Raw genomic sequence first — 25,463 nt, 5'->3', positions numbered from 1 at the left:
TGAACGTGGACTCAGGGCCCCACATGACTCATGCCCAATGCTAAGGGGCTTGTCTGGCTGGGCTGCCCCTCGTGGGACCCACTCCCCTGGGTGTGATGGGGCATCCTCCTAGCCCCCCTCTGTTCTCTCCCTGCAGGCTGATCGTCGGGGCCCCGCTGCAGATGGGAGACATGAATGACACCGGCAAAGTTTACAAGTGTGATCTGGGCTCCAGACGCTGCCAGGAGATCCCCATCCAGAGTAGGGGCACCCTGTGCTGTGGGGTGCAGCAATAGGATTGGGGTAGGAGTCAGGACTCCTAGGCTCTGTCCTCAGCTGTGGGAGGGAGTGGGGTGGGGTCTAGTGGTTAGAGCAGGGGGAGCTGGGAGTCAGGAATCCTCGGTTCTATCCTCTGCTCTGGGAGAGGAATGGAGTTTATCTGCTCACCCTGGTTTGCTTCTCTCTCCTGTCAGGGCCTCCCGATGCCATGAAGATGTCCCTTGGTTTGTCTCTGGCTGCCCGAGGCTCCAAGGTCCTGGTAGGTACCACACCGAGGGGAAATAGGAGTGGGATCCGATATTTGCTCCCTTGTCATTCCCGGGGCCAGCTCCCCCCAACCCCGCAAACCGCACTACTCATGGATGGTAGTAACTGGGCTGTGTCAGCATGACTGGGGCAACGGTGCAGAGGTAACAATTGGGAGATGTTACCATGATTATACAATAACTGCAAGGGCTGTTGTTAACTCCTGTAATTGGAAGGGGGGCACAAGGATGCAGTGGGGAATGGTGGTAGCCAGGTATCCATGCTTTGGCAACAGTGAGAGGGATGGAGGCAACTGGCTGATGTTGCCATGGTGACAGTGACTGGAAGGAAGCAGGAAGCTGACATAGAAGGAAGCATTGTAACTGGGTTGTCGCCATGGTTACAGTGACTGTGCATGAATATAGCAGGGAGCATGGCAACTGGGTGACACTGATATGGCAACAGTGACTGGGTGCTGCCATAGCAGGGAGCGTGGGAACCAGGTGATGCCACCGTGTGACTCCCCTGTCTCCTCTCTGGGACCTCGGTGCTGGGACTGGGGTCCTGTCTGCCCCAAGGGGGTCCCCTGCCCTGGCAGGGCCTTTCCCTGCATATCCATGGGGGAGAGCCGGCCCCAGGCTCTCTCCCACACCCTCAGTGCTCTGTTCAGAGGGGCACCTACTGATCCCGTGCCTTCTTGTGCCCCAGGTGTGCGGCCCCACGGTGCACCGGGCTTGCGGGGAGAACATGTACGTCAACGGCTACTGCTTCCTCCTGGACCAGAGCCTCCAGCAGATCCAGCGCATCCCAGACACCCAGCCAGGTGAGGGGTGACGCAGGGGTGTGGGGGGAACCTACGCTCTGGGGTTATGGGTGGGTACACGGGTGTAACGATGCTGGTTCTGGCGGGACCCAACTGAGAGTGCCAATTCAGGAGAAATTGCTTCAAGCAGGGCAGTTACAGCCCAAGGCTGGGGTTTCTATGCACACCAAGGCAAACCAAACCAGCCAGCCAGAGAAGACTTTCGTTTTACCCCACTGGCTCACCACAAGTCACACAAGCAATTCCCTTAGACACCCCTGTTTCCCAGTATCACCACCAGTGCCCCTTGTTATGGGGACGAATGGTTATGAAAACCAATACCTCAGTAAAAGAAAAGAGGTTCTCTCTGTCCCAAAGGACCAAGCCCCAGACCCAGGTCAATATACAAATCAGACCTTACCCACAAATCACGCTGTTGCCAATCCTTTAGAATCTAAAATCTAAAGGTTTATTCATAAAAGGAAAAAGATATAGATGAGAGCTAGAATTGGTTAAATGGAATCGATTACATACAGTAATGGCAAAGTTCTTGGTTCACGCTTGCAGCAGTGATGGAATAAACTGCAGGTTCAAATCAAGTCTCTGGAGAACATCCCCAGCTGGGATGCGTCTTTCAGTCCTTGGTTCAAAGCTTCAGTGTAGCCAAGTCCCTCCAGAGGTAAGAAGCAGGATTGAAGACCAGATGGAGAAGCTGCAGCAGCTTTTTAAATTCTCTTGCCATGTGGTCTTTCTTCCTTTGTCCCAAAGACAAGCTGTCCATCACATGGCCTGGAAACACCTCAGAGTTCTGTCCATAGGCAGGTCCCTGCATACTTTGCTGAGTCACAAGGTGTGTCTGCCTTCTCTCAATGGGTCAGTTGTATCGCTGATGGTCCTTAATGGGCCATCAAGCAGGCTAGGCAGAGCTGACACCAACTTGTCTGGGGTGTCACCCAGAAGCATAGCATAAGTTTGAAACACAGACAGTATAGAGCCAAAATTCATAACTTCAACTACAAAAATGATACACACATATAGACAGCATAATCATAACCAGCAAACCATAACCTTGCCTTAGACACCTCATTTGACCCCCTTTATATAAGATTTGGTGCCACTACAGGACCTTGGTTGCAACGATGATCTATACGGTCCCAGATTATGTCAATAACGTCACAACGGGCCATGGGAAGTTGGAGGGGAGATGGGTCTAGACGGTCCCATGGGTCTGATATGGGTTGGGATAGCAGGCTAGGTGGGCCCATTGGTTTGATTCTGGATGTCAGTGGGAGCTGGAAATCAGGACTCCTGGGTTCTGCCCCAGCTCTGGCGGGGGATGTGGTGTATTTTTTCCATCCCAATGCATGTCATGCTCTACTCTCACGACCCCTCAATGGCAGGAACGGGATGATATTGCGACAGGGGGGCCCATTGGTCTTATCTGGGGTTGCAGGATACCAGGTTAGATGGACCCATTGGTCTGGTCTAGCTCTTTCTACTCCATGTTTGTGGAGTTGAGTCAGGAGTCAGATGTATTTCTTTCCTCTCCCCATCAGAGTGTCCTAAATATGTCACAGACATAGCGCTCCTCATTGATGGCTCTGGCAGCATCGCACGTGAGGATTTTAAAAAGATGAAGACGTTTCTCTCTGAGATCATGAAGTGTTTCCGCAGCACCGACACGCAGGTAACGGGTAGAGGCTGAACCCTGACTACGTACCCTGCCCTTCGCAGTCAGTGCTGACCCCAATACCCCAGTGCGGCACTAGGGGGCGCTGTGCTGCAGGGAGGAGCAATAGATTTTGCATCCTAAACCAGGAAAAAATTCCCACAGAACCAGCTACATCCAGACTGCCTGCCCCAGCCCTTAACTGAGTCGGATTCCTGCTTTTCTGACCTTCCACCACTGGGGTTGTTTTTCTCTCTTCTCCCCTGCTTCCTCCCGCAGTTTGCCCTCATGCAGTACTCGCACGAATTAAGAGAGCACTTCGACTTCTTCCAGTACAGGAGGAGTCACGACCATGATCACCTTCTCCAGGGCGTTAAGCAGCTTCGTGGAACTACACACACTGCCACTGCCATCCGGGAAGTGGTGTAGGTATTGCCCTCCTCCCCGTGCTGACTCCACAGGGAATGGGCTGTAAGGACTCCTGGGTTCTATCCCCAGCTGTGGGAGGGGACAAGTGGTTAGAGCAGGGAGCATCAGGACTCTTGGGCTCTGTCCCCAACTCTGGGAGGGGAGAGGGCACTAGTAGGTTAGAGCGGGGTGGGGATGCTGGGAGCAAGGACTCCGGGGTTCTATTGCAAGCTCTGAGCCTCTGTTGCCGTGTGACTTTAAGCAAGGAATGTCCCCTCCCTGTGCCTCAGTTTCCCCTTCAGTAAAATGGGGACATGACAGTGACCCCCTTTGTAAAGGACTTTGAGATCTGCAATGCCAAAGCAGTGGACAAGAGCTAGGTGTTATTACGTATCAATAACCCTCCCAGGCATTCCCCACCCCACCTTTTCCAGGCAGAAGCTGTTCACCTCTGGGAGAGGCGCTCGGGATGAGGCCACCAAGGTTCTCATTGTGATCACAGATGGGAAGAAATACAACGACCCGCTTTCTTATTCAGATGCCATCCCCGAGGCTGAGAGAGCTGGAATCATCCGCTACGCCATCGGGGTGAGCTGCGGCTGTGTGGAGAACTAGTAGGGATCTGAGCCCTGTCCAGGTTCCCATTAGATAAGGGAGAAGAACTGACCCAGGGTTGTAACTGGGTCAACGTGTGACGTTATAGGAGAGCTGGAGCTCCTCTCTTGTTCAGGTTGAGCAGAGCTGTCTAGTTACAGGTTGGGTTTTCTCCCTGCCCTACTGTCCACGTGCTGACTCAGATTGCCATGAAATTTGGAATTCCTCATGGGGACACAGGTTAGGATTTGGGGTCACTTGAACTAGGGGCTCCTGACATACAGCCCCCCGCAGTTAAACAGCAAAATCACCCGGTTCTAATAGTTTTTTCTGCACACACCTAGGGCTCAAACAATGGCTCTGATCCTCCTCAAACTGGTGTCAGTCACTTGACACTTATCTCCATGAAACTGCTGAGCCAAAGAGATTGAAATGAGCATCAGCAGCAAGATAAAGGGCAAGTCTATGCGACAAACTTAAAAGTCGACTTAAGTTACCTTGTCACACAGCCACCTTAGTAATTCAATCATTTTTTCATGTCCACATTATCCTCCTTCTGTTGGTGGTGCACGTCCTGACCAGGAGCGCTTGTACCGACTTAACTGTCAGCGTGGGGCATGGTGGGGCCCTGACAGCCAGCGCCCGCAGGCAATATAAGCAATGTGGTGCCTATGCGGACACTGCACCGACCTGACTACATTGAGCTCAGTGCACCGGCTCTTGCGGAAGTGGAGTTATGAAGTCGGTGTGGTGGACGAGTTACATGGGTGGGAGCTACACTTTAGCGAGGCCGCTTACAGAGTTAGGTCAATGTAAGCCTTACATCAACAAACTCGGGTTTAGAATCATAGATTCCCAGGCCAGAAGTGACTTTTGCAGTCATCTAGTCTGAGCTCTCATGGAGCGCAGGCCAGAGAACTGCCCCAAATAATCCCTGCTGAAACCAGAGCAGATCTCTTAGAAAACCAGCCAGTCTTGAGATAAAAATTGCCAGGGATGGAGAATCCACCACGGCCTGTGGTGAGCTGCTCCAAGGGTTAATTCCCCTCACGGTTAAACCTGAGACCTTCTTTCCAATCTGAATGGGTGTAAATTCTGTTTCCAGCCATTGGATCTTGTTTGACCTTTGTCTGCTGCTTACGTCGGGCCCAGCAACGGGGAGGTGCCTGACTCCACCTCTGAACTGACTGCACACAACCCACCCAGACAAGCGCAGTGGTCCCGGCCCTTCACCCCTTGCCCTGAGGTGTCCCCCGGAGACATTGCCCGCACTCACCCCTCACTACGCCCTGGAGGTTGAGTCATGCTGGGCCCCAGAGCACTGACAATCCCCATGGCAAGGAGACCCCTGTGCCCTGCTGCTGGTACAACCGACACAACTCGGTGCTGAAATGAGGCAGGCTCCATAACTCCAGGCTCCAGCGGCCCGCCACACCCCACTCACCAGAGTGGCACATAGCGCTGACTGAGCCATGCCTCTCTAGGGCCCAGCAGGGCTCGGGGCGGGTGGGTGTTGGCCCAGGGCTCTGGGCTGTGAGTGACGCCCATGCCCTGGTCTCTCCTGTACCTCCCTCTACGCCGTGAAGGTTGGTGAGGCCTTCTCCAGTGACACTGCCCAACGGGAGCTCCAGGAGATCGCCTCTGAGCCCACCAAGGAGCACGTCTTCCGGGTGGACAATTTCGATGCCCTCCAGGGCATCCAGAACCAGCTGCAGGAGAAGATATTCGGTATCGAAGGTACCAAAGCCAGGGGAGGGGCCGCACTGGCCCTGGGGCTTTAGAAATGGGTTTTCAAGGCCGAGATGGGACAGGGAGCTGCTGGGAATCCAGAGCCCAAATAGGCCCCAAATATTCTCTCTTTCCCCATCCAACATGTATCCATTAATCTTCCTCCCTAAATGCCCCTGATGCCTTTCTCATCCGGGGGCCCCCGGGCAGGGGACTGGCTGGCTCAGGAATGGGACACGGGGCCTTTACTGTCTATGATGATCTCTCCTGTGTCTGTCTGTCTGTTTCTGTCCTCAGGTACCCAGTCTCAGAGCGGCAGCTCCTTCCAGCTGGAGATGTCCCAGGAAGGATTCAGCTCCCTGCTGTCCCCTGTGAGTGACTCCTGGCCCCAGGGTGTGTCTAGTAAATACATGCTGTGCTGTCTGTTCCCTGTAATCGGCCCCCTTTGCCGTCCCTGTCGATTTAGGACGGGCCTGTGCTGGGAGCGGTAGGAGCCTATGACTGGTCTGGTGGGGTATACCTATACGGAAGCAGCGGGAAGCCAAGCTTCATCAACGTATCCAGAACCTCCACTGACATGAATGATGCTTACCTCGGTAAGAACAAACCCACCGAGCTTCCCTTACCTATTTAAACAGCCCCCGCGCCCCGCCCCAGAGGTGGCTGCATCTCAGTTCTGGGAAAGTTCTGTGCAGCACTGTTGTAGGGCTGTTTCCCATCTCACCTCCCCACGTCCCTCTTTTCCTTTGAGGTTATTCGTCTCAGGTCATCACAGCCAATGGGCAGACCAGCTATGTGGTCGGGGCCCCTCGCTACCAACACGCTGGCAAAGTCGTCCTGTTCTTCCGAGATACCAAGGGTGGGGAATGGACACCCAGATCAGAGGTGCTGGGAGAGCAGGTATGGAGAGTGTTACTGGTAATATGGAGTGTGGGTGTGAGAGAGAGAGGGCTGGAGGAAGCCTGTAAGATTTTGACATGGTGTAATATTTGTGTTTGGATTCACCTTCAGGAACGATTCAGTCAGAGAGCCTCAGGCAGGGGATAAACTTGACTGGTTTAGGGAATTGCACCGCAGCTGACATTCAGCTTCTCTCCAATATCCCACTGCTGTTACCTTCACTTACAGTCTAGATAGAGCTCATGAGACCGATACAGACAGAGGCCCAGACATACCAAGGGACTTAGGCGTTGTGATGCTGCAGGGAGGCACCTACCCCTGCCAGTGATCCATGAATGGGGGGAAGATAGGCGCTCTTCCACCTAGCTCAAACGTTGGGCCTCATCCAGTAGGCAGGCTCAGAGCCACCACGATCTTCACAAACCAGCCGGAGGAGAAGAGGGAGGGCCTCCCTTATAGATGGTGGTTAGATTTCTCACCTAGGACGTGAACAACCCCTGGTTTGAGTCCCTGCTTTGCCTGATGAGGAAGAAGGCTTTAACCAGGGTTCTGCTGTCTCTCAGGGAGTGCCCTGACCACTGGGCCTTAGGGTGGTTGTGATTTGTACACGTTGTGCAGCCCAACTGATATTTAATTAGTCAATTAAAGTGGAATAACTTTAACAGGCAAGACCGAGGGAGCGCTCAGCTCCGGGGTCAGGGCATTGACTTAAGAAATAGCAGACCCCTGTTCAAGTCCTTCTCCTCTGACCACACGTACCAGATGGTGCCCTACAGGTGGGGGAGCGTTTGTCTTCCCCCAGTTTGTGGATCCTGCTGGGGTGTGGTAGGAAATGGGCAACTGGCTGCCTAGAGTAAGACAGGAGTGCACATGCCCTGCCCTTGAGGCAGCAACATAAGGAGCTTCTACTGCAAAAACATAGGCACCAAGTCAGGTTAGGCACCTAAAGGGTCAGCAGCAGCCATGCAGAGGTTTTGTGAATCACAGTGCACCTAAGTCTGGGGGTTAAGCACATAAGTACCTTTGTGGATCTGGGCTAGAGAGACTCAGGCAAGGAAAATTACATTACTAGTGATATCAGCAGTGTTCGAAAAGGATCACACTACACTAACGAAGTGAATTTCTCCAAGATCTAACTGCCTATACATTCCAGCTGAACAGAACTTACAAGAGTGACTCAGTCAGTGAATAAACTTTACTCGTGCTAGAACAGCCGCTAGAAAGAATTGCACCACAACTAGCATTCAGCGTCTCTCCAAGATCTAACTGCCTCGTTGTGCAAGAACCCTTTCAGCGACAGCACCACCCGCTGTGCAGCGAGAGGGTGCGACTGAGGATGGAATGAGGATTGGGACTGAATCCTCATCCCCAGAGGGTGAGAAGGGTCCCAGCAGGAGAAGAAGGAGGAGGTGACTAAATGAAAGGGGTGACTTATCTGCCTCTCCAGATTGGCTCATATTTTGGGGGTACACTGTGCGCTGTGGACCTCGACAGAGATGGGAACACGGACCTGGTTCTCATTGGAGCCCCCATGTACCATACACCTCTCAATGGAGGACGGGTCTATAACTGCCTGATTAACTGGCCGGTAAGAAAGAGGATGGAGCCAGGGGGAAGATGGATGGCCTGGGGTTCTTCTTTGCCTGCACTGCCATGGGGTTGTGATGCTGGGGCAATTAGCATGGCAGTAGCAGGCGCGGTGCTCCAGGAAGTAGGATGGGGGGGGGGATCGTTCGGGGAAGCTTTTCCCTGCCAGTCAGAGCTGGCCCCGATGCCCCAGAGCGGCACCAAGGGGCACTGTGCTGCAGAGAGAGGGAAAGGGGGTCAGTGCGGGGGGTACTCTCTGCTGACAGTCAGTGCTGAACCTTTCCCCATGTGTCTTTTTGGATGGGACCTGCAGAGCGTGACGCTGACCTGCAGCAAGACACTGCAGGGGCAGATGGGGCAGGCGTTTGGGCGCTTCGGGGCCAGCATGTCCGAAATCGGGGACATCAGCGGGGACGGACAGACGGATGTGGCCATCGGGGCCCCCATGGAGAGCGACAATAGCGGGGCCTTGTACATCTTCCATGGGGAAAAGGGAGGCCTCAATCCCCAGTATAGACAGGTGAGCCCAGCCCGTGTGAGGAGGGGTCACCAGAAAGCCCCGAAGAGACATGATGGGGCCCCATAGCCCCCTAGTGCCTATTAGCCTGTAGCTGCTGCTTTCCCATCCCTCACCCTCCGCTGCCCCCGAGTGCCCATTGTACAGTACAGCCGCCCCTTTCCCATCCCTCACCCTCCACTGCCCCCGAGTGCCCATTGTACAGAACAGCCGCCCCTTCCCGAGCCCTCACATTCCGCTGCCCCCGAGTGCCCATTGTACAGTACAGCCACCCCTTTCCCACCCCTCACCCTCCACTGCCTCCTAGTGCCCATTGTACAGAACAGCCGCCCCTTCCCGAGCCCTCACCCTCCGCTGCCCCCGAGTGCCCATTGTACAGTACAGCCGCCCCTTTCCTACCTCTCACCCTCCACTGCCCCCTAGTGCCCATTGTACAGAACAGCCGCCCCTTCCCGAGCCCTCACCCTCCGCTGCCCCCTAGTGCTCATTGTACAGTATAGCCGCCCCTTTCCCACCTCTCACCCTCCACTGCCCCCTAGTTCCCATAATACAGTACAGCCGCCCCTTTCCTACCTCTCACCCTCCACTGCCCCCTAGTGCCCATTGTACAGTGCAGCCGCCCCTTCCCCAGCCCTCACCCTCCACTGCCCCCTAGTGCCCATTGTACAGTACAGCCGCCCCTTCCCCAGCCCTCACCCTCCACTGCCCCCTAGTGCCCATTGTACAGTACAGCCGCCCCTTTCCCAACCCTGACCCTCCACTGCCCCCTAGTGCCCATTATATAGTACAGCCTCCCTTTTCCCACCTCTCACCCTCCACTGCCCCCTAGTGCCCATAATACAGTTCAGCCGCTCCTTTCCCACCTCTCACCCTCCACTGCCCCCTAGTGCCCATAATACAGTACAGCCGCCCCTTTCCTACCTCTCACCCTCCACTGCCCCCTAGTGCCCATAATACAGTACAGCCGCCCCTTTCCCACCCCTCACCCTCCGCTGCCCCCTAGTGCCCATTATACAGAACAGACGCCCCTTTCCCACCCCTTACTGCTCTCTCTGCCCCACAGCGCATCGAGGGGTCACAGTTTCCCAGCAGGCTGCACTACTTTGGCCAGGCCGCCAGTGGCGGGACAGACCTGACGAGGGACGGACTGCCAGACATCGCGGTGGGGGCACAAGGGCAGGTCCTGCTGCTGAGGTGAGTTACTCTGTGTCGTTGCGCTGCTCCACATGGCAGTCTCAGGCCTTGTCGACGCTACAGAGTTTTTTTGATAGAAGTTCTGCCCGCGATGAAGAAGCGCGATAATTTCACCGCTATTGCATGTTCACACTACGCTCCTTGTGTCGGCAGAGCGCATCCACATTTGGTGGTCTGGCACTGACAGTGAGAGCAGGGCTCTGGGTGGGTACCTATCCCAGGGTGCGACTCGCCACATTCTGCAGCTAGGAATTGTGGGAAGGCGGAGTGGATCGCAGCGCCTCATGGGTGCTCGCTCAGCGTCCCATGGTGCATTGTTTTCTGTCCCAGCATTCCATGGGCTTCCGACCAATTTTAGCGGCGTTTTTAACACCCCCTGTTTACTGTGCGCCCGCCATCTCTGTGTGAAAGGATGGACCCCGCAATGCTCTCTACTGTTGTGGTCACTGCTTTGAACACACCGGAGCTGGTCAGGCAGTACATCGTGAGCACCCAATCTGTACAGCAATAGGAAGGGGTACTTCTCTGAGGTATGGCAGGTGCTTCTTGATCAGGCGGTCAGGTCGTAGATTTGCCAAATTTCTAGTCACACAGAACCGAATGCCTGCCCCTTCCCTGAGGCCCTATCCCTGCCCTCCCCCTTCCCCAAAGCCCCGCCCCCGCTCACTACATTCCCCCTCCATCGGTGGCTTGCTCTCCCCCACCCTCACTCACTCTCACTGGGCTGGGGCAGGAGTTGGGGTGTGAAAGGGCGTGAGGGATCTAACTGGGGGTGTGGACTCCAGGGTGGGGCCAATAATGAGGGGTTCAGGGTGCGGGAGGGGGCTCGGCCTGGGGCAGGGAGTTGGGGTGTGTGAGGGCTCCGGCTGTGGTGCAGGATCTGGGGTGCGGCTGGGGATGAGGGGTTTGGGATGTAGGGGGGGCTCCAGGCTGGGGTGTGGGGTTGAGGGATTTGGAGTGAGGGAGGGGTCTGTGGGTTGAGGCAGAGGGTTGGGGTGCAGGAGGGGGTGAGGGCTGTGGGCTGGGGGTGCTGTCTATGGGGTGGGGACGGGGTGAGGAGTTCAAGGTGTGGGAGGGAGCTCTGGGCTGGAGCAAGGGGTTGGGGTGCAGAGGGGGTGAGGGCTCTGGGCTGGGGTTGCTGGCTCTGGGGTGGGGCTACGGATGAGGGGTTTGGAGTACAAGAGGGGACTCTGGGTCGGGGGGGCTCAGGGCTGGGGCACGGGGTTGGGAATCAGGATTGGGGCATGGACTGACCTCTGGCGGCTCCTGCTCAGCAGTGCAGTGGGGGCTGTGTGGGGGTTAAGGCAGGCTCTCCTACTGCCATGCACACCCCAGAAACAGCCAGCAGGTCCGGGTCCTAGGTGGAAGGGCAGGAGGCTTCACAGACCACTCTTGCCACCGGCACCGCCCCCCCGGCCCCAGCTCCCATTGGCCGGGGAGTGCAGAGCCCGCACTCAGAGAACGTGCCCCCCTGCCCCAGAGGCCGGACCTTCTGGCCAATTCTGGGGCGCAGCCTGGTGCCAGCCAGGACAGGAAGGGACTAGCCGGCCTTAGAGCCGCAGCACCCCCGACCGGACTTTTAAAGGCCACCTGGTCAGCGGTGCTGACCGAAGCCGCCAGGGTCCCTTTTCGACCGGTTGTTCCATTTGAAAATCGGACACCTGGTCACCCTCTCAGGAAGGGCATTGTGGGACACCTCCTGGGGGCCAATCACAGCAACATGACCAAGCGCAATCTTTACACTGGCACTTTGTCGACAAAACTTTGCCGCAAAAAGCTCGAAGCCTCTCGTCGAGGTGGTTTTACGTTGTCGGCAAAACAGGAGAGTTTTGTCGCCATAAGTCACATTGTCGTGTGTAAACCTCCAGTGTTTTGTGGACAAATGCTGCCTTTTGTAGAAAAAATCTCTACAGTGTAGACAAGGCCGTGGTATTCTGAGTGTGAGTGTCTGTGACTGCTGCCCCCAGCTGGAGAATGGCACAAGGACAGCTCTGCTGCTCCCTTCTCTGCCCCCAGCATCTCCTCTAGCAGAGCTGCGTGTCCATAACCCATCTCCCTGGGGTGCTGTGAGCACATCCAGGCTGGGTGGGAGGCTCAGGGGAGGGAGGGGGCCTGGCTCCATTGCAGAGAGCAGCTGGGTGACGGTTCTGTTCCTCCCATGGCAGGTCCCGGCCAGTGCTCAGAGTCGGGGTCTCCATCAGCTTTCAGCCCCACATGATCCCAACCTCAGCCTTCAACTGCCAGGGGCAGGAGCAGCTCAACACGGAGGCCAGCAGGGCAGAGGTCTGCTTCACTGTCACTAAGAGCACCAGGGACAGCCTAGGTCAGACCAAACCCCCACCCCCCATTCCCCTCCCCTCTGAGCGAGCCAGTCCCCTGTCCTGGGGATGGATCGGAACCAGCACCCCCTAGAAGGGCAAAGCCCTGTGTCCCATTTCCCCTTGAAGTTCCTGCTCTCAATTTCTCTGTCCCTCGTTTCCCCTTCCCCGTAGGTGACAGGATCTCCAGCACCATCCAGTACAGCCTGGCTCTGGACCCCGGGCGGACGAAGATCCGAGCTGCCTTCAACTGCACCGGCCCCGTCCTGAGCAGGGAACTGAGGCTCGGCATCGAGACGAGATGTGAGATGTACCGGATAATGTTTCCTGTGAGTGTGGGGGGTCCTAACCCCTTCCCCTCCCACTGTGTCTGCCCCTCCAACTCTGCCCCTTCCTCCCAAATCACCCAGAGAACAAACCGACATGTCTCTCTGTCTCCCCAGCTCTGCCCAGAGGACACCCTGACCCCCATCACCCTGCGTCTCAACTACACCCTGATGGGGGAGCCCATCTCTACCGCTAGCAACCTCAAACCCATCCTGAGCGAGGACTCCACCACGGTGTCTGCAGGCTTGGTAAGCTGCCAGAGCCAGGCCCCGCGGTGGGTCTGCTGCAGGGATTGAACCAGTGACCGCGGGGTTTGAATGCAAGAGTCTGGAAAATTCAGAGGCAGCAGCAGCCTCCTAATCCCCTTTACACAGCACAGCCACTCGAGGGTGACAGATGGATGCTGAGTTTGCTTTGGCATCTCCCCTCCATGGGAACATTCCAACTTCTCCTCAAAGCTCCCAAAACTTCTGTCCAAAAACCCAAATATTTTGGCTAAGAAAAAAAAGATTTTTACGAGACAATTGTCAATATTTATTTTGGCCAGGGCCCCCTAGAGGGGAAAGATCCCATGTCCTGTTCCCCATTCCCCTGAGCCAGCCAGTCCTCCAGTCATGGCACTCCTAGAAGTGTGAAACTGCCGCTGGGCAGAGGGTGAGGAGGAAGGGTGGGGTGGGGGGGCTGATGATGGTTTTATCTGTCCCCCAGTGCAGGGGGCTGGGAGGTGCTGGGGTAACAGGAGGGTCCCTGGGTCCCCGCAGTGTCACTCCGGCAGGTGGTGCTGCAGACCCCTCTCCACCCACTCTGATCCTGCTCTCCTGGGTCTCCAACCAGCTCCCGTTTCAGAAGGACTGTGGGACAGATGACCGCTGCGATGACCAGTTAGAAATCTCCTTCAATTTCTCTGGGTAAATCACTGAATCCTCCCGCCAAAAACACCTGCCATGGTGGGACACATTTGGTTTGATCACGCTTCGGATCTTCAACATCCAGCTGGAGATCTTGTTAGATTTCCAGTGCTGATGGATGGGGGGTGAGAAGGGTTGCCCCCTCCCACTCCGGGGTGCCCCCTGATGTACTGGGGATAGCAGTGAGCCCGCCGGTTCCACCAGCCTGGGCTCCCTTACACTGTTCTGCTGAGCCAGGCCCTCAAGCCTCCTCCAGCACACACCCAGGTAGGGACACACCCAGCTGCAGAAAGACACAGATGCTGAAATCAGCTCTGCATGGGAAGAATCAGCTCGGAAATGTCCGGCACTCAAGTACACACAAGAGTGTAAACCCAAAATTGTATTGTCTTGTGCTACACAGAAAACTGTACAACGTAAGCTCATGACAAGCACCCCTCCCTCAATGTGGAGGAAGATATGCACAGCTTTTTGCCCCCCAGTTATGACTTGCACAAACTGGTTGAGAGAAAACAAACACATGTTTAATAACTACAAAGGATAGATTTTAAGTGATTATAAGGGATAGAAAACAGATCAAAGCAGATTACTGAGCAAATAAAACAAACATGCAAACTAAGGTTAATACACTAAAGAAACTGGCTATGAGTAGTAATTTCTCACCCTAAATGTTGTTTTAAGCAGGTTGCAGAGTTTCTTGTAGACAAACCGCTCTTGCTTGCAGCTTCGAACCCCAGATATTCCTTTCACAGGCCAGACACCTTCTAGCCTGGGTCCAGTCCTTTCTTCCCCAGATCAATCTTAGGTATTTTCAGCAGTCATCTTGGGCAGGGATTTAGTGAAGAACCAGCCCTGATAAACTCACTTCCCTGCCTTATATAGGATTTACATGTGGTGGGAATCCTTTGTTTCCCTGTTTGAGCCCCATCCCCAAACAAATAGGACAATCACATTCAGTAAATCATCACCTTTCCAGTGATACCGCACGTGACCCATCTTGCATAAAATACAAATTAGTTATGCCATATTCATATCACAACAGTAGCTCTATGAAGAATATGGGGCGTAGTGTCACAGGGTGACGCTGGAAGCTCACAGCCCTGGGGTCCCCGGGTGGACACTGATAGAAGAAGTTCACAGAGCATACAGGACACTGCCCTGAGGAAGCTCACCCCTTTCTCCCGCCTTAGCTTGAGCACCCTGGTGGTGGGCGTCACCCCCGAACTCAACACCACCGTCTCCATCCAGAATCACGGGGAGAATTCCTACAGCACCATGGTGCGGTTCTTCTACCCAGCCACGCTGTCCTACCGCCGGGTCCTGCTGCTCCAGGTACCCCAACGAACACCAGGCATGAGGGGCAGGCTCTGCAGTGGGGAGCCATGCTGCAGGGAGTGGACAGGGAGCTCAGCAGGGGTTGCTGAGCTGCAGGGAGCAGGTGGGGGGCTCGATAGGGGAGCTGAGTTGTGGGGAGCGGGGGGCTCGGCGGGGGGTGCCAAGCTGCAGGGAGCGGGCCAGGGGGGGCTCGGTAGCAGTGCTGAGTTGCAGGGAGTGTGCAGGGGGCTTGTCAGGGGTGCTGTGGTCTACGTCTCTCACTGGCTGGTCTCTCATGGTCAGTCTAACAGGAGGGCCGTGGCTGTTAAGTGCAGCTCGGCCTTGGGCTCCAAGGAACAGACTCAGAGGAACAGCACCTGCCACATCAACTACCCCATCTTCTGGAGTGGAGCTGAGGTAGGGACGGGCCCTGGCCTCAGACCTGTCATGTGAACTCCCCAGGTGTGAGCGAGGGTTGCCAGGCATCCAGTTTTTGACTGGAATGACCGGTTGAAAAGGGCCCTGGCAGCGCCGATAAGCACCGCTGACCGGGCTGTTAAAAGTACGGTTGGCGGAGCAGCGAGGCAAAGCCAGGCTCCCTGCCTGCCCTGGCTGCACGGGGCTCCTGGAGGTGGCCGGCATGTCTCTGAAGCCCCCTGAGGCAGGGGAGATCAGGGAAGCTCTGTGCGCTGACCCCCCACCCCCCGGCCCGCGCCTCTGCCTAGTGACCCGGGAACCACAGCGAATGGGAGCTGTGGGGGCGGTGCCTACCGGGCGTTGGTAGTGTGCACTGCACAGAGCTGCCTGCCCGCGCCTCTGCCTAGTGGCCCGGAGCTTTCGGGAGCAGCATGGAGCCAGGGCAGGCAGGGAGCCCACCTTAATCCCACTGCACTGGTAACTGGGGGCTGCTTGAGGTTAGCGCCACCCGGCCAGAGCCCGCACCCCAACCCCCCTCCTGCAGCCCAGCTCCCTACTCCAGGTCAGAACCCCCTCCCACACCCTAACTCCCTCCCAGACCCCGCACTCCATGCTCCTGCCGCAGCCCTGAGACCCCTTCAGCACCCAAGCTCCCTCCAAAAGCCCATACCTCCAACTTCCTCCCGCACCCCAACACCCTGCCCCAGCCCCGAGCCCTCTCCCACACCCTGAACTCCTCATTTCTGACCCCACTCCAGACCCTGCATCCCCAGCTGGAGCCCTCACCCCCTCCCACACCCCAATTCTCTGCCCCAGCCCAGTGAAAGTGAGAGGGTGGGGAACGGCGAGCAACTGAGGGAGGGGAGCTGGAGTGAGTAGGGACAGGGCCTCAGAAAAGGGGTGGGGCAGGAGAGGAGGAAGGGTGTTCAGTTTTGTGCAATTAGAAAGTTGGCAACCCTCGTGTGAGCCCAGCTGGGAGCAGAGATGGGCAGTTCCCTGGGGTCAGCCCAGCCCGTGACAAGTGATGTGCTGGGGAAAGCGCCTCGGAGAGCCCGGCGAGTCAGTGCAAACAGAGTCCTGAGGTCACTCCGGGGCTGGAGTCAGGCCCTGCCAGGGCTGCAAACCAAGGGCCAGACTTTGGGGAGCTGGAAATCAGGCCTTACTGGGGGAAAGAAGGGGAGGGGCTGTTCCCTCCCCCCTTTGGGGTCCTAAAAAGGATAGTTAATGGTGTGTTGCCATGGCATGGAGTGGGTTGAGGTCTCTGGATCCCAAACCAGATTAGCGCTCTCTGTGGACAGGGACAGGGTCATGTTAACACCTTTGCCTCCTTCTAAGTTCATACAACAGTCCCCCTGGTCCCCTGTGCCTCCCCCGCCCCGCAGTCTCTGGCAGTTCCCCAGGCCCTGGGCCCAGCAGCTCTCAACCCCTGTGTTTTCCAGGCCGTCTTCGTGGCCACCTTCGACGTCTCCTCTGAGGCTGACCTGGGGAACAGGCTGCAGATCACGGCCAAGGCCAGCAGGTGAGGGGGCCGTGCAGGGCCAGGGGTCAGGGTGGGGGCAGTGGGAGGAGGCCGTGCAGGGAGCAGGGCAGGGCAGTGGCTTGTGATGCAGCCTCCCTGCCAGTTATCTGCCTGTGTCTCCTCACATCTCTGCCCTTTGCCCTCCCCTCCCCCTAGTGACAATGGCGGCCCCATCACCGAGCGCATGATTCACTGGGCGGAGCTGCCGGTCAAGTACGGCATCTTCATCATCCTCACCAGGTAGGTCAGTGCGGAGACAGAGGGGAGAGCGCCCCCTGCTGGGGCCCCTCCCCGCTCCCTGCAGCACAGCGTCCCCACCCACCGCCACTCTCCAGCCCCATCCATCACACTCCCGTCTCTCTCCTTCCTTCCGTCCTTTTCCTCCCCCAGCCTCGAGGAGTCGACCAAGTACGTCAACTTCTCCGCCGAGGAGGCAGGGACAAGTGTGCCAGTGACACAGTGGTACAAGGTGAGGCCGGCAGCACAGAGTGCGAGGGGGGAGATGGGGCAAGAGGGAGGGAGTGGAAGTGATTGAATGGGATCTAGTGGGTTAGAGCATGGAGGGGGAGGGAGAGGGAAGTGGTGGGCAGGGAGCCAGGACTCCTGGGTTCTATCCCCAGCTCTGGCAGGGGAGTGGGGTCTGAGGGTCAGAGCGGGGGCTGGGGATCAGAGCTCCTGGGTTTTCTTCCTGCAGTGCCCTGTAGCGAGTCTGTTTCTTTCAGGTCAAGAACCTGCGGCAGCGAAGCGTCCCCGTCTCGGTCACGTTCCAGTTCCCCGTGGAGCTGAGCGGGGTCCGGGTGTGGGACGCCTCTGAGGTCGTCCCCTCCAAGGTACCTGCCTCTCCCTGCCCTTGTGTGTGTGTGAGATGGGCCCAGTGATGCCTGCTCGGCCCTACAGCGCCCCCTGCTGGGACAGAATGCCTAGGGGGGAAAGGCCACATGTTCCCCCTCCCCACTGGAGCCAGCCAGTCCCCTGCCCTGGGGCCAGATTGTAGCCGGCACCCCATAGAGGGGAAAGACCCTGTGTCCCCTTCCCGCCCCCATTAACACCGTGTCTCTCTCCCTCCCCAGCCCCAGCTGGCTCAGTGCACCAGTGAGGTGGGAACGACCAGTTCAAAGGACCTTGTGAAGCAGATGAGCGAGCGCCCCCTGCTGGTGAGTGCAGGCCAGTGTGGGTCCCAGCAGCCCCTTCCCTTGGCACTAATATAGACAGTGAGTTGGGGGCTAGGCTGTGGGAGGGACCCCTGCTGTAGACAGACTGAGACCCTCATGCCCAGGCTGAACCCCTGCACGTCCCCTACCTCACCTGGCGATATCCTTCCGCCCCAGGACTGCTCCGTGGCCACCTGTAAGAAGATCCGGTGCCGAATCCCCTTCCTGGAATTGCAGCAGCCACTGGAGTTCATGATCAAAGGGAACGTCAGCTTCCAGTGGGTCTCCCAGGTAGGAGAGCTGCCACTGCCTCCTGGCCCCAGGCAAGAGATCCCCCCGTGTGAACAGCCCCTGAGCCCCTCCCGAGAGGTGGCTGCATCTCAGTGCCGGGCAAGGGATCCCTGTGTGAACGGCTGGGTCATCCCTGTAAATTTCTCTGGGTCAATCTGGGATGACGCTCCTGCCTGGTTTGTGTCATTTCCAGTCAGGGACGGTGAATTTCTCTGTTCCAGACTCAGCAGCAGAAAGTGAATCTGGTGAGCGAGGCCTGGATTGAATATGAGGAGAAGAAATACACCCAGAAGGAGGGATTCATCCAGCGCCAGGTACCAGAGTGACTGCACTCGGGATAGAGAGAGCATCGGGTAGTGGTTAGAGCTGGGAGCCAGGACTCCTAGGTCCTGTCCCTGCTCTGGGGGGAAGTGGGGTCTGGTGTGATAGTGTCAGGACTCCTGGGTCCCCATCTCACAGCTCCTCTCCCCCAGGTGCAGACGGTGGTGGAGCGCTTCGTGGTCTATAACTACCTGCCCATCACCGTGGGCAGCAGCATGGGGGGCCTGGTCCTGCTGGCTCTCAACACAGCAGCCCTCTACAAGGTGAGTGGGGCAGGGCTCTAACCCCCCCCTACAGCTCATCACCCTCGGGGAGGGGCCTGTGGCTCTCCCAGCTGGTGGAGGAGGTACAAGGATTTTTCCTTCATAGGTTCCCACGGCCCATCCCTCCTGCTCCTCCACCATGAGCCTGTCTCTGTCTGCCTCTCACCATCTCCCCTCTGTCTCCTTCCAGCTCGGCTTCTTCAAGCGCCAGTACAAGCAGATGATGGAGGACGCTGTGGAGGGCGAGGGGCCTGGCCCGACCCAGAGCACCTCCGCTGGCAAACCCCCTGCTTCCGATGTCCCCAAACAATAGCCCCCCATGCGCCAACGCCCCCAGCTTGGCCTCCCTCTGGGCTGCTCCAGATTCACCCCTGCCCGCTTATGTTGGTCACTGGACACCCTCCCACCAACAAAATGCATCCTAGTGCCAACTAGAGCCAATCGTTACTGAAATTAGGCTGGGGCAAATTCTCTTTGTCTTTTTATAATTTTGATGGAAAATGTTGAAATTTCTTTTCGGCCTTTTTTTAAACTTCCATCGATTTTAAATTTTGATGTGGAAAATTGTGGGTATTACGCATCTTTTTTTTTCTATTTTTATCGATTCAAATTATCCCAGTTGTGGGAATTTATGTGTATGGGGGGGGGGGGCCGGGCCGTATGTGGAGGTCAGACAATTATTTAATGGCAGTAGAGGTTGAGATTCAAAAAGTTAAAGCTTTATAACTGTGCTTGGAAGGACTGGATTTTTATCAGGAAATGTTGTATTCACCACACGCACATAAACTGCTGGCAAAATATTTCTATTGCTAATAATCAAAATTTGCAGATAAGCAAAGTAAGAATAATGCTGCTTGAGAACTTCTTAGAGTTGGATTTGAGGCTATTGACTTAGCCCAGGTCTACTCTGGGGAGGGGATCGATCTAAGATACGCAACTTCAGCTACGAAAATAGCGTAGCTGAAGTCGGCGTACTTGGATCGACTTACCGCGGCGTCTTCACGGCGCTGAGTCGCCTGCTGCCACTCCCCATCAACTCCGCTTGCGCCTCTCTTTGCAGTGGAGTACAGGAGTCGACGGGAAAGCGCTCAGGGATCGATTTATCGCATCTAGACTAGACGTGATTGTAATGATGCTGGTTCAGGCGGAACCCAGCTGAGAGTATCAGTTCAGGACAAATTGCTTCAAGCAGGACAGTTACAGCCCAAGGCTGGGGTTTCTATGCACACCAAGGCAAACCAAACCAGCCAGACAGAGAAGACTTTGGTCTCACCCCACTGGCTAACCACAAGTCACACAAGCAATTCCCTTAGACACCCCAGTTTCCCAGTATCACCACCAGTGCCCCTCGTTATGGGGACAAATGGTTATGAAAACCAATACCCCAGTAAAAGAACAAAGGTACTCTCGATCCCAAAGGACCAAGCCCCAGACCCAGGTCAATATACAAATCAGATCTTACCCACAAATCACGCTGTTGCCAATCCTTTAGAATCTAAAATCTAAAGGTTTAAAAGGGAAAAGATATAGATGAGAGCTAGAATTGGTTAAATGGAATTGATTACATACAGTAATGGCAAAGTTCTTGGTTCACGCTTGCAGCAGTGATGGAATAAACTGCAGGTTCAAATCAAGTCTCTGGAGAACATCCCCAGCTGGGATGGGTCATTCAGTCCTTGGTTCAAAGCTTCAGTGTAGCCAAGTCCCTCCAGAGGTATGAAGCAGGATTGAAGACCAGATGGAGGAGCTGCAGCAGTTTTTTAAATTCTCTTGCCATGTGAGGCTGTCCATCACATGGCCTGGAAAAACCTCAGAGTTCTCTCCGTAGGCAGGTCCCTGCATACCTTGCTGAGTCGCAAGGCGTGTCTACCTTCTCTCAATGGGTCAATTGTATCGCTGATGGTCCTTAATGGGCCATTAAGCAGGCTAGGCAGAGCTGACACCAACTTGTCTGGAGTGTTCCCCAGTAGCATAGCATAAGTTTGAAACACAGACGGTACAGAGCCAATATTCACACTTCAACTACAAAAATGATACACACATATAGACAACATAATCATAACCAGCAAACCAAAACCTTGCCTTAGACACCTTATTTGACCCCCTTTATACAAGATTTGGTGCCACTACAGGACCTTGGTTGCAACGATGATCTATACGGTCCCAGTTCAAGTCAATAATGTCACAGTGATAAATTGACCCCCGATAGATCGATCGCTACCCACCGATTCAGCAGTAGTGTAGACCTGCCCTAAGTATATTTTGACATGTGATGTTAATAATTTGTGTTTGAATAGTTATAAAGCTTGACCTTTTTAAAATCAACGCCTGTTGTCATTACAGAATTAGGTTTTGATCCCCACAGTAATTTTCCACAACGGAAAATCTGAATCAATAAAAATTAAAACAAAACAAAAAAACGGTTAGAAATAAACATCAGTACTGTCTGTGGAAGTTATTAAAAAAAATAGCATTCTGCCAAGCCTATTTATAACCTTTGAAACCACAAATTGTCAACATCACATGTCAAAATGTACAAAGTAATTATCCTGCAAGCCGCCCCAAGGACACTGGCATGGTCACAAGTTTTCTACACAGTAAGGTGGGACTCTAGTAAGCTCACTAGGAGCATCGTTCTTTCTTTGTCTAGCAGCACATTTGAATTGTTATCACCGGAAACGTGCCGTTGGCTGGATGCCTGTTCGGTGAGACTGATGGTTGCTGACAATTACCGCTAAAAATCTCATCGTCCAAACCCTACTTAAAACACGGTCTGAGCGGGCAACAAAAATGACCCCCAAAACCACCAGCCCCTCTCTGTGTATTTCTGTGTTCTGTTAGGGAATGACAGATTCTCCGAGCTGCCTGTTCTCCTACCCCGGTGAGCAACAAACAAATATGTTTGGGGACAAGAAGAGATGTTCAGTGGTGAATGGGTGAGGCCACTAGCAAACGCTGTGCCCTTCCTCTAGTTATCTTACAGCTCTGGCTTCTTTCCCCACACCTGTGGCCACAGCCCTTCTGTCTTGCCAGGTAACACAGGAGCCCTTGCCTCACCCACTGTCATAAATATAAAGGGAAGGGTAAACCCCTTTAAAATCCCTCCTGGCCAGAGGAAAAATCCTCTCACCTGTAAAGGGTTAAGAAGCTAAAGGTAACCTCGCTGGCACCTGACCAAAATGACCAATGAGGAGACAAGATACTTTCAAAAGCTGAGAGGAGGGAGAAAAACAAAGGGTCTGGGTCTGTCTGTGTGATGCTTTTGCCAGGGACAGAAAAGGAATGGAGTCTTAGAACTTAGTAAGTAATCTAGCTAGGTATGTGTTAGATTATGATTTCTTGAAATGGCTGAGAAAATAGCTGCGCTAAATAGAATGAATATTCCTGTCTGTGTGTCTTTTTTGTAACTTAAGGTTTTGCCTAGAGGGATTCTCTATGTTTTGAATCTAATTACCCTGTAAGGTTTTCACCATCCAGATTTTACAGAGATGATTCTTTTTTACTTCTATTAAAAGTCTTCTTGTAAGGAAACTGAATGCTTTTTCATTGTTCTAAGATCCAAGGGTTTGGGTCTGTGGTCACCTATGCAAATTGGTGAGGATTTTTACCAAACCTTCCCCAGGAAGTGGGGTGCAAGTGTTGGGAGGATTTTTGGGGGAAAGACGTTTCCAAACAACGGTTTCTCAGGAACCCAGATAAAGTTTGGTGGTGGCAGTGGAAGTCCAAGGGCAAAGGGTAAAATAGTTTGTACCTTGGGGAAGTTTTAACCTAAGCTGGTAAAAGCAAGCTTAGGAGGTTTTCATGCAGGTCCCCACATCTATACCCTAGAGTTCAGAGTGGGGAAGGAACCTTGACACCCACCATGAGCCCCCACACCCAGCGCCTCCCAGGAGCCTCAACACAGGAAGGAGCCTTCCCCCAGCTTCCCCTCCCAGCAGCCCCTGCCTCTCCCATATTGCTCCTTACCCATCCCTGCTAGAGAGCTGTGGGCCCAGCTCACTTCCTGGTGCTGAGGGGAGCTGCCGCGGTTCGGCAGGCTGAGCAGGGCCCGGCGTGCTGCTGTCAGAGTGCTCCCAGCGATGCATCGTGCATAGTAGTTACAAATTCACTGCACGTGTGGCTGCCCATGCTTGTATCTGGCAGAGGGACATAAAACCCCAATACATTCAATCTTTTCACGGGCAACAGGTAAGGCAGGGCAAAAACCAGGAAAGCCAATTAAAAATCATCCAGGTGGCAACACTACGTGGGACCCTCCGCATCCATATCCTGATGCCCCTTGCTAAGCTTGAAACATTCCAACCAGAGCGTCCCTGGCAGGGCTGGGAGCCAGGACTCCTGGCTTCTAACCCTTCTGTGGACGGGAGTGGGGTCTAGTGGTTAGAGCAGGAGGCACTGGACTTCTGGTTCTACTCCTGTATCTGGGGGAGAGAAAGGTCTAGTGGATTACAGCAGAGGGGGCTGAATCTCACTGAGGCACTGTTTGCGTTTTGGGAGAATAATCTTCTCTTTATACTGTGAACTCTTTTGAGGAGGGAGAGACTGTGAATCTGTGCAGCACCAGGCACAACGGGAGCCCTGATCTTCTGGGTTACTTCCAATAAAACCAAGCTCTCAGAGTCATTTGCCTGCCTTGTCTGAAGTCTCAGGTCACTTCAAACTGTCTCTAAATATTGTGTGTGTGTGTCTGTGGCAGTGAAAGGGGCTGTGCTGTCACTATGTGCTTCCACACCACACAAGGAAATGAAATCACGTTTAAAACTGATTGAAAAGGGCAAAATCAATGTCTCTGTCCTGCAGGTTTAGCCTGTGGAACTCCCTGCCACATGTGGCAATGAGGCTGTGACAGAATACGCTCTTGTATTCACACCCTACATCATAGACGCCTACTTCCCCTCTGCCCAGTGGGTGCTCGACCCCGCCTCGCCCCTGGCCCTGCCCCTGCACCACCCTCGACCCACCTGCATTCCACCCCCTTCCCTCAAATCCCCATCCCTGCCCTGCTTTTCTCTGCCTCCTCCTCTGAGCACGCCACGTCCCCGCTCCGCCCCCTCCCTCCTGGAAAGTCCTAAGCGCAGTTAAACAGCTGTTAGGTGGCTGCAGGGGGAGGAGCGGTGACATGGTGCACTAGCAGGGGAGAGAAGGAGGCAAGGAGTAGGGAGCTTGGCTGCTGGTGGGTGCGCAGCACCTGCTAAATTTTCCCCATGGGTGCTCAAGCCCCGGAGCACCCACGGATTCGGCACCTATGCCTTATGTACTATTTTAATAATCTTTGTACATAGTATGCCTTGTGAGGCATAATTTGAAAACCCATAAGTTGTTGGTCAGTATTGTCCTGACAAAATGTGTGTCAACATTGTCTGGAAAGTTCTATAAGAGTTCCCCGTTTGATGTTATTAACCCATGTTCCCAACCCCACAGCCCTACTGAGGCAGAAGTTGGCAAACAGGTGTGTCCTCGGGAAAGGAATGTGTGCTTGCCTGAATTTGCATTTAAGCAGTAAACAGTCATCAAGCAGGGACGGAAACAAAGGAAGCTCAAACAGATGAGGAAAAGCCAGCAGGGAACATCCTTCCACATAGACTCTGTGTGCCCTAGTGCCCAGCTGCAAATGTTTTTCAACCATGGGACTGAAACTATAGAAAGGAGGGACAAACACCCCAAACCCCTCCCTGCCCATGGCATTCACTACACCTGAAGAGAGGAAGGGAGTATTCACTGGACACAGAGGAAGGGGGCCTGACCTACACAGTTTGGTCAGGAAGGCTGCTGAAAGCATGTGGTGAGACACTTTGCTTGAATCTGATACAGTTTGTTAAGTTAGGCACTAGTAAACGTTTCATCTTTTATTTTCTTTGTAACTATTCCTGACTTTTATGCCTCATTTCTTGGACTCCCTTAAAATCTCTCTCTGTGTAGTTAATAAACTTGTTTTATCGAATCCAGTGTGTTTGAATTGAAGTGCCTGTTTGATACACTCTGTTTGGGGTGACAAGATGTGTGCATAGCATAATCTTTAAGAAATAATGGATTTAATATAATTTGTAGGGTCCAGGAGAGGGCCTAGCAGTACAGGACATACATTTCTGGGGGAAAGCTAAGACTGTGGATGTGTTGGGGTCACTCTGCTATATAACCCAGGCTGGTGGGAGCCTGATGTAACCCAGGTGTGGCTGGCAGGTTGCTGTTACACACAGACACTCAGGGTGTGACTTGCATGCTCTCAGGTTCAAAGCTGGCGGGGGGTGGGGGGGCGTGCAGAGAAGCCCAGCTGGAGGAAGGTCTCGGGGCAGGGAGAGAGGCAGCAGCAGCAGCAGTGGTAAGAAATCGCTGCCTGGAGAAGTGGCTGCAGCGACGAGGGGATCCGAGCCCAACCTGCAGTTGGGACCGGAGAGACCCCGCCCCAGCTCCGGGGCAGCCCAGGTGTGTGTAAGTGTGTGTGTGTGAAATGGAGCCCTGCAGTGGTCCCCCAGCCCCGCCAGCTCTGGGGTAGCCCCGGGGTGGGAGTTTTGGGGTGGCTCTTTGAAGGGCTTAATGGTAATTTATCAAAGCAGGACTCCCCCTGTTTCCTCCCCTGCAGGCAGGATTCCTGGTCCCTGACCCCGGGATCTCTGGGATGAAGCGCGGGGATCAGCCGTGTGTCCGGGATCTCCAGGGCGCCGAGGAAAGGGAGACCCTGATGGTCATTTCCATGGGTGACAAAGGAGTGAGGCTGCCTTGGGAACCCTCCA

At 54.7% G+C, this 25,463-nt stretch overlaps 3 protein-coding genes across 3 annotated transcripts in view; all 3 read left to right on the top strand.

Annotated features, from left to right (window-relative positions):
• Positions 1-19,245, top strand: part of LOC144266038 (integrin alpha-D-like) — a 30,170-nt gene extending 10,925 nt beyond the window's left edge. Inside the window, exons 3-30 of the mRNA XM_077819176.1 lie at positions 137-240; positions 453-517; positions 1,213-1,327; positions 2,863-2,993; positions 3,255-3,400; positions 3,818-3,971; positions 5,564-5,714; positions 6,003-6,076; positions 6,172-6,301; positions 6,457-6,605; positions 8,053-8,193; positions 8,506-8,712; positions 9,773-9,903; positions 12,069-12,226; positions 12,396-12,550; positions 12,665-12,796; positions 13,383-13,456; positions 14,647-14,788; positions 15,074-15,187; positions 16,627-16,706; positions 16,863-16,946; positions 17,097-17,175; positions 17,429-17,536; positions 17,777-17,860; positions 18,035-18,148; positions 18,370-18,462; positions 18,622-18,732; positions 18,923-19,245. Coding sequence (XP_077675302.1) covers positions 137-240; positions 453-517; positions 1,213-1,327; positions 2,863-2,993; positions 3,255-3,400; positions 3,818-3,971; positions 5,564-5,714; positions 6,003-6,076; positions 6,172-6,301; positions 6,457-6,605; positions 8,053-8,193; positions 8,506-8,712; positions 9,773-9,903; positions 12,069-12,226; positions 12,396-12,550; positions 12,665-12,796; positions 13,383-13,456; positions 14,647-14,788; positions 15,074-15,187; positions 16,627-16,706; positions 16,863-16,946; positions 17,097-17,175; positions 17,429-17,536; positions 17,777-17,860; positions 18,035-18,148; positions 18,370-18,462; positions 18,622-18,732; positions 18,923-19,045 — 3,349 coding nt within the window. The 3' untranslated portion in view covers positions 19,046-19,245. The remainder of the gene's footprint in view (positions 1-136; positions 241-452; positions 518-1,212; positions 1,328-2,862; positions 2,994-3,254; positions 3,401-3,817; positions 3,972-5,563; positions 5,715-6,002; positions 6,077-6,171; positions 6,302-6,456; positions 6,606-8,052; positions 8,194-8,505; positions 8,713-9,772; positions 9,904-12,068; positions 12,227-12,395; positions 12,551-12,664; positions 12,797-13,382; positions 13,457-14,646; positions 14,789-15,073; positions 15,188-16,626; positions 16,707-16,862; positions 16,947-17,096; positions 17,176-17,428; positions 17,537-17,776; positions 17,861-18,034; positions 18,149-18,369; positions 18,463-18,621; positions 18,733-18,922) is intronic.
• Positions 1-25,463, top strand: part of LOC144266036 (uncharacterized) — a 293,194-nt gene that overhangs the window by 33,387 nt on the left and 234,344 nt on the right. The gene's annotated exons all lie outside the window — the stretch shown is intronic.
• LOC144267048 (uncharacterized) overlaps positions 1-25,463 on the top strand; it is a 60,816-nt gene that overhangs the window by 33,417 nt on the left and 1,936 nt on the right. The window lies entirely within an intron of this gene.

Source organism: Eretmochelys imbricata, chromosome 6, assembly GCF_965152235.1.
Source record: "Eretmochelys imbricata isolate rEreImb1 chromosome 6, rEreImb1.hap1, whole genome shotgun sequence".
NCBI classification, from domain to species: domain Eukaryota; kingdom Metazoa; phylum Chordata; order Testudines; family Cheloniidae; genus Eretmochelys; species Eretmochelys imbricata.
This window is presented reverse-complemented; position numbering and strand designations above follow the sequence as displayed.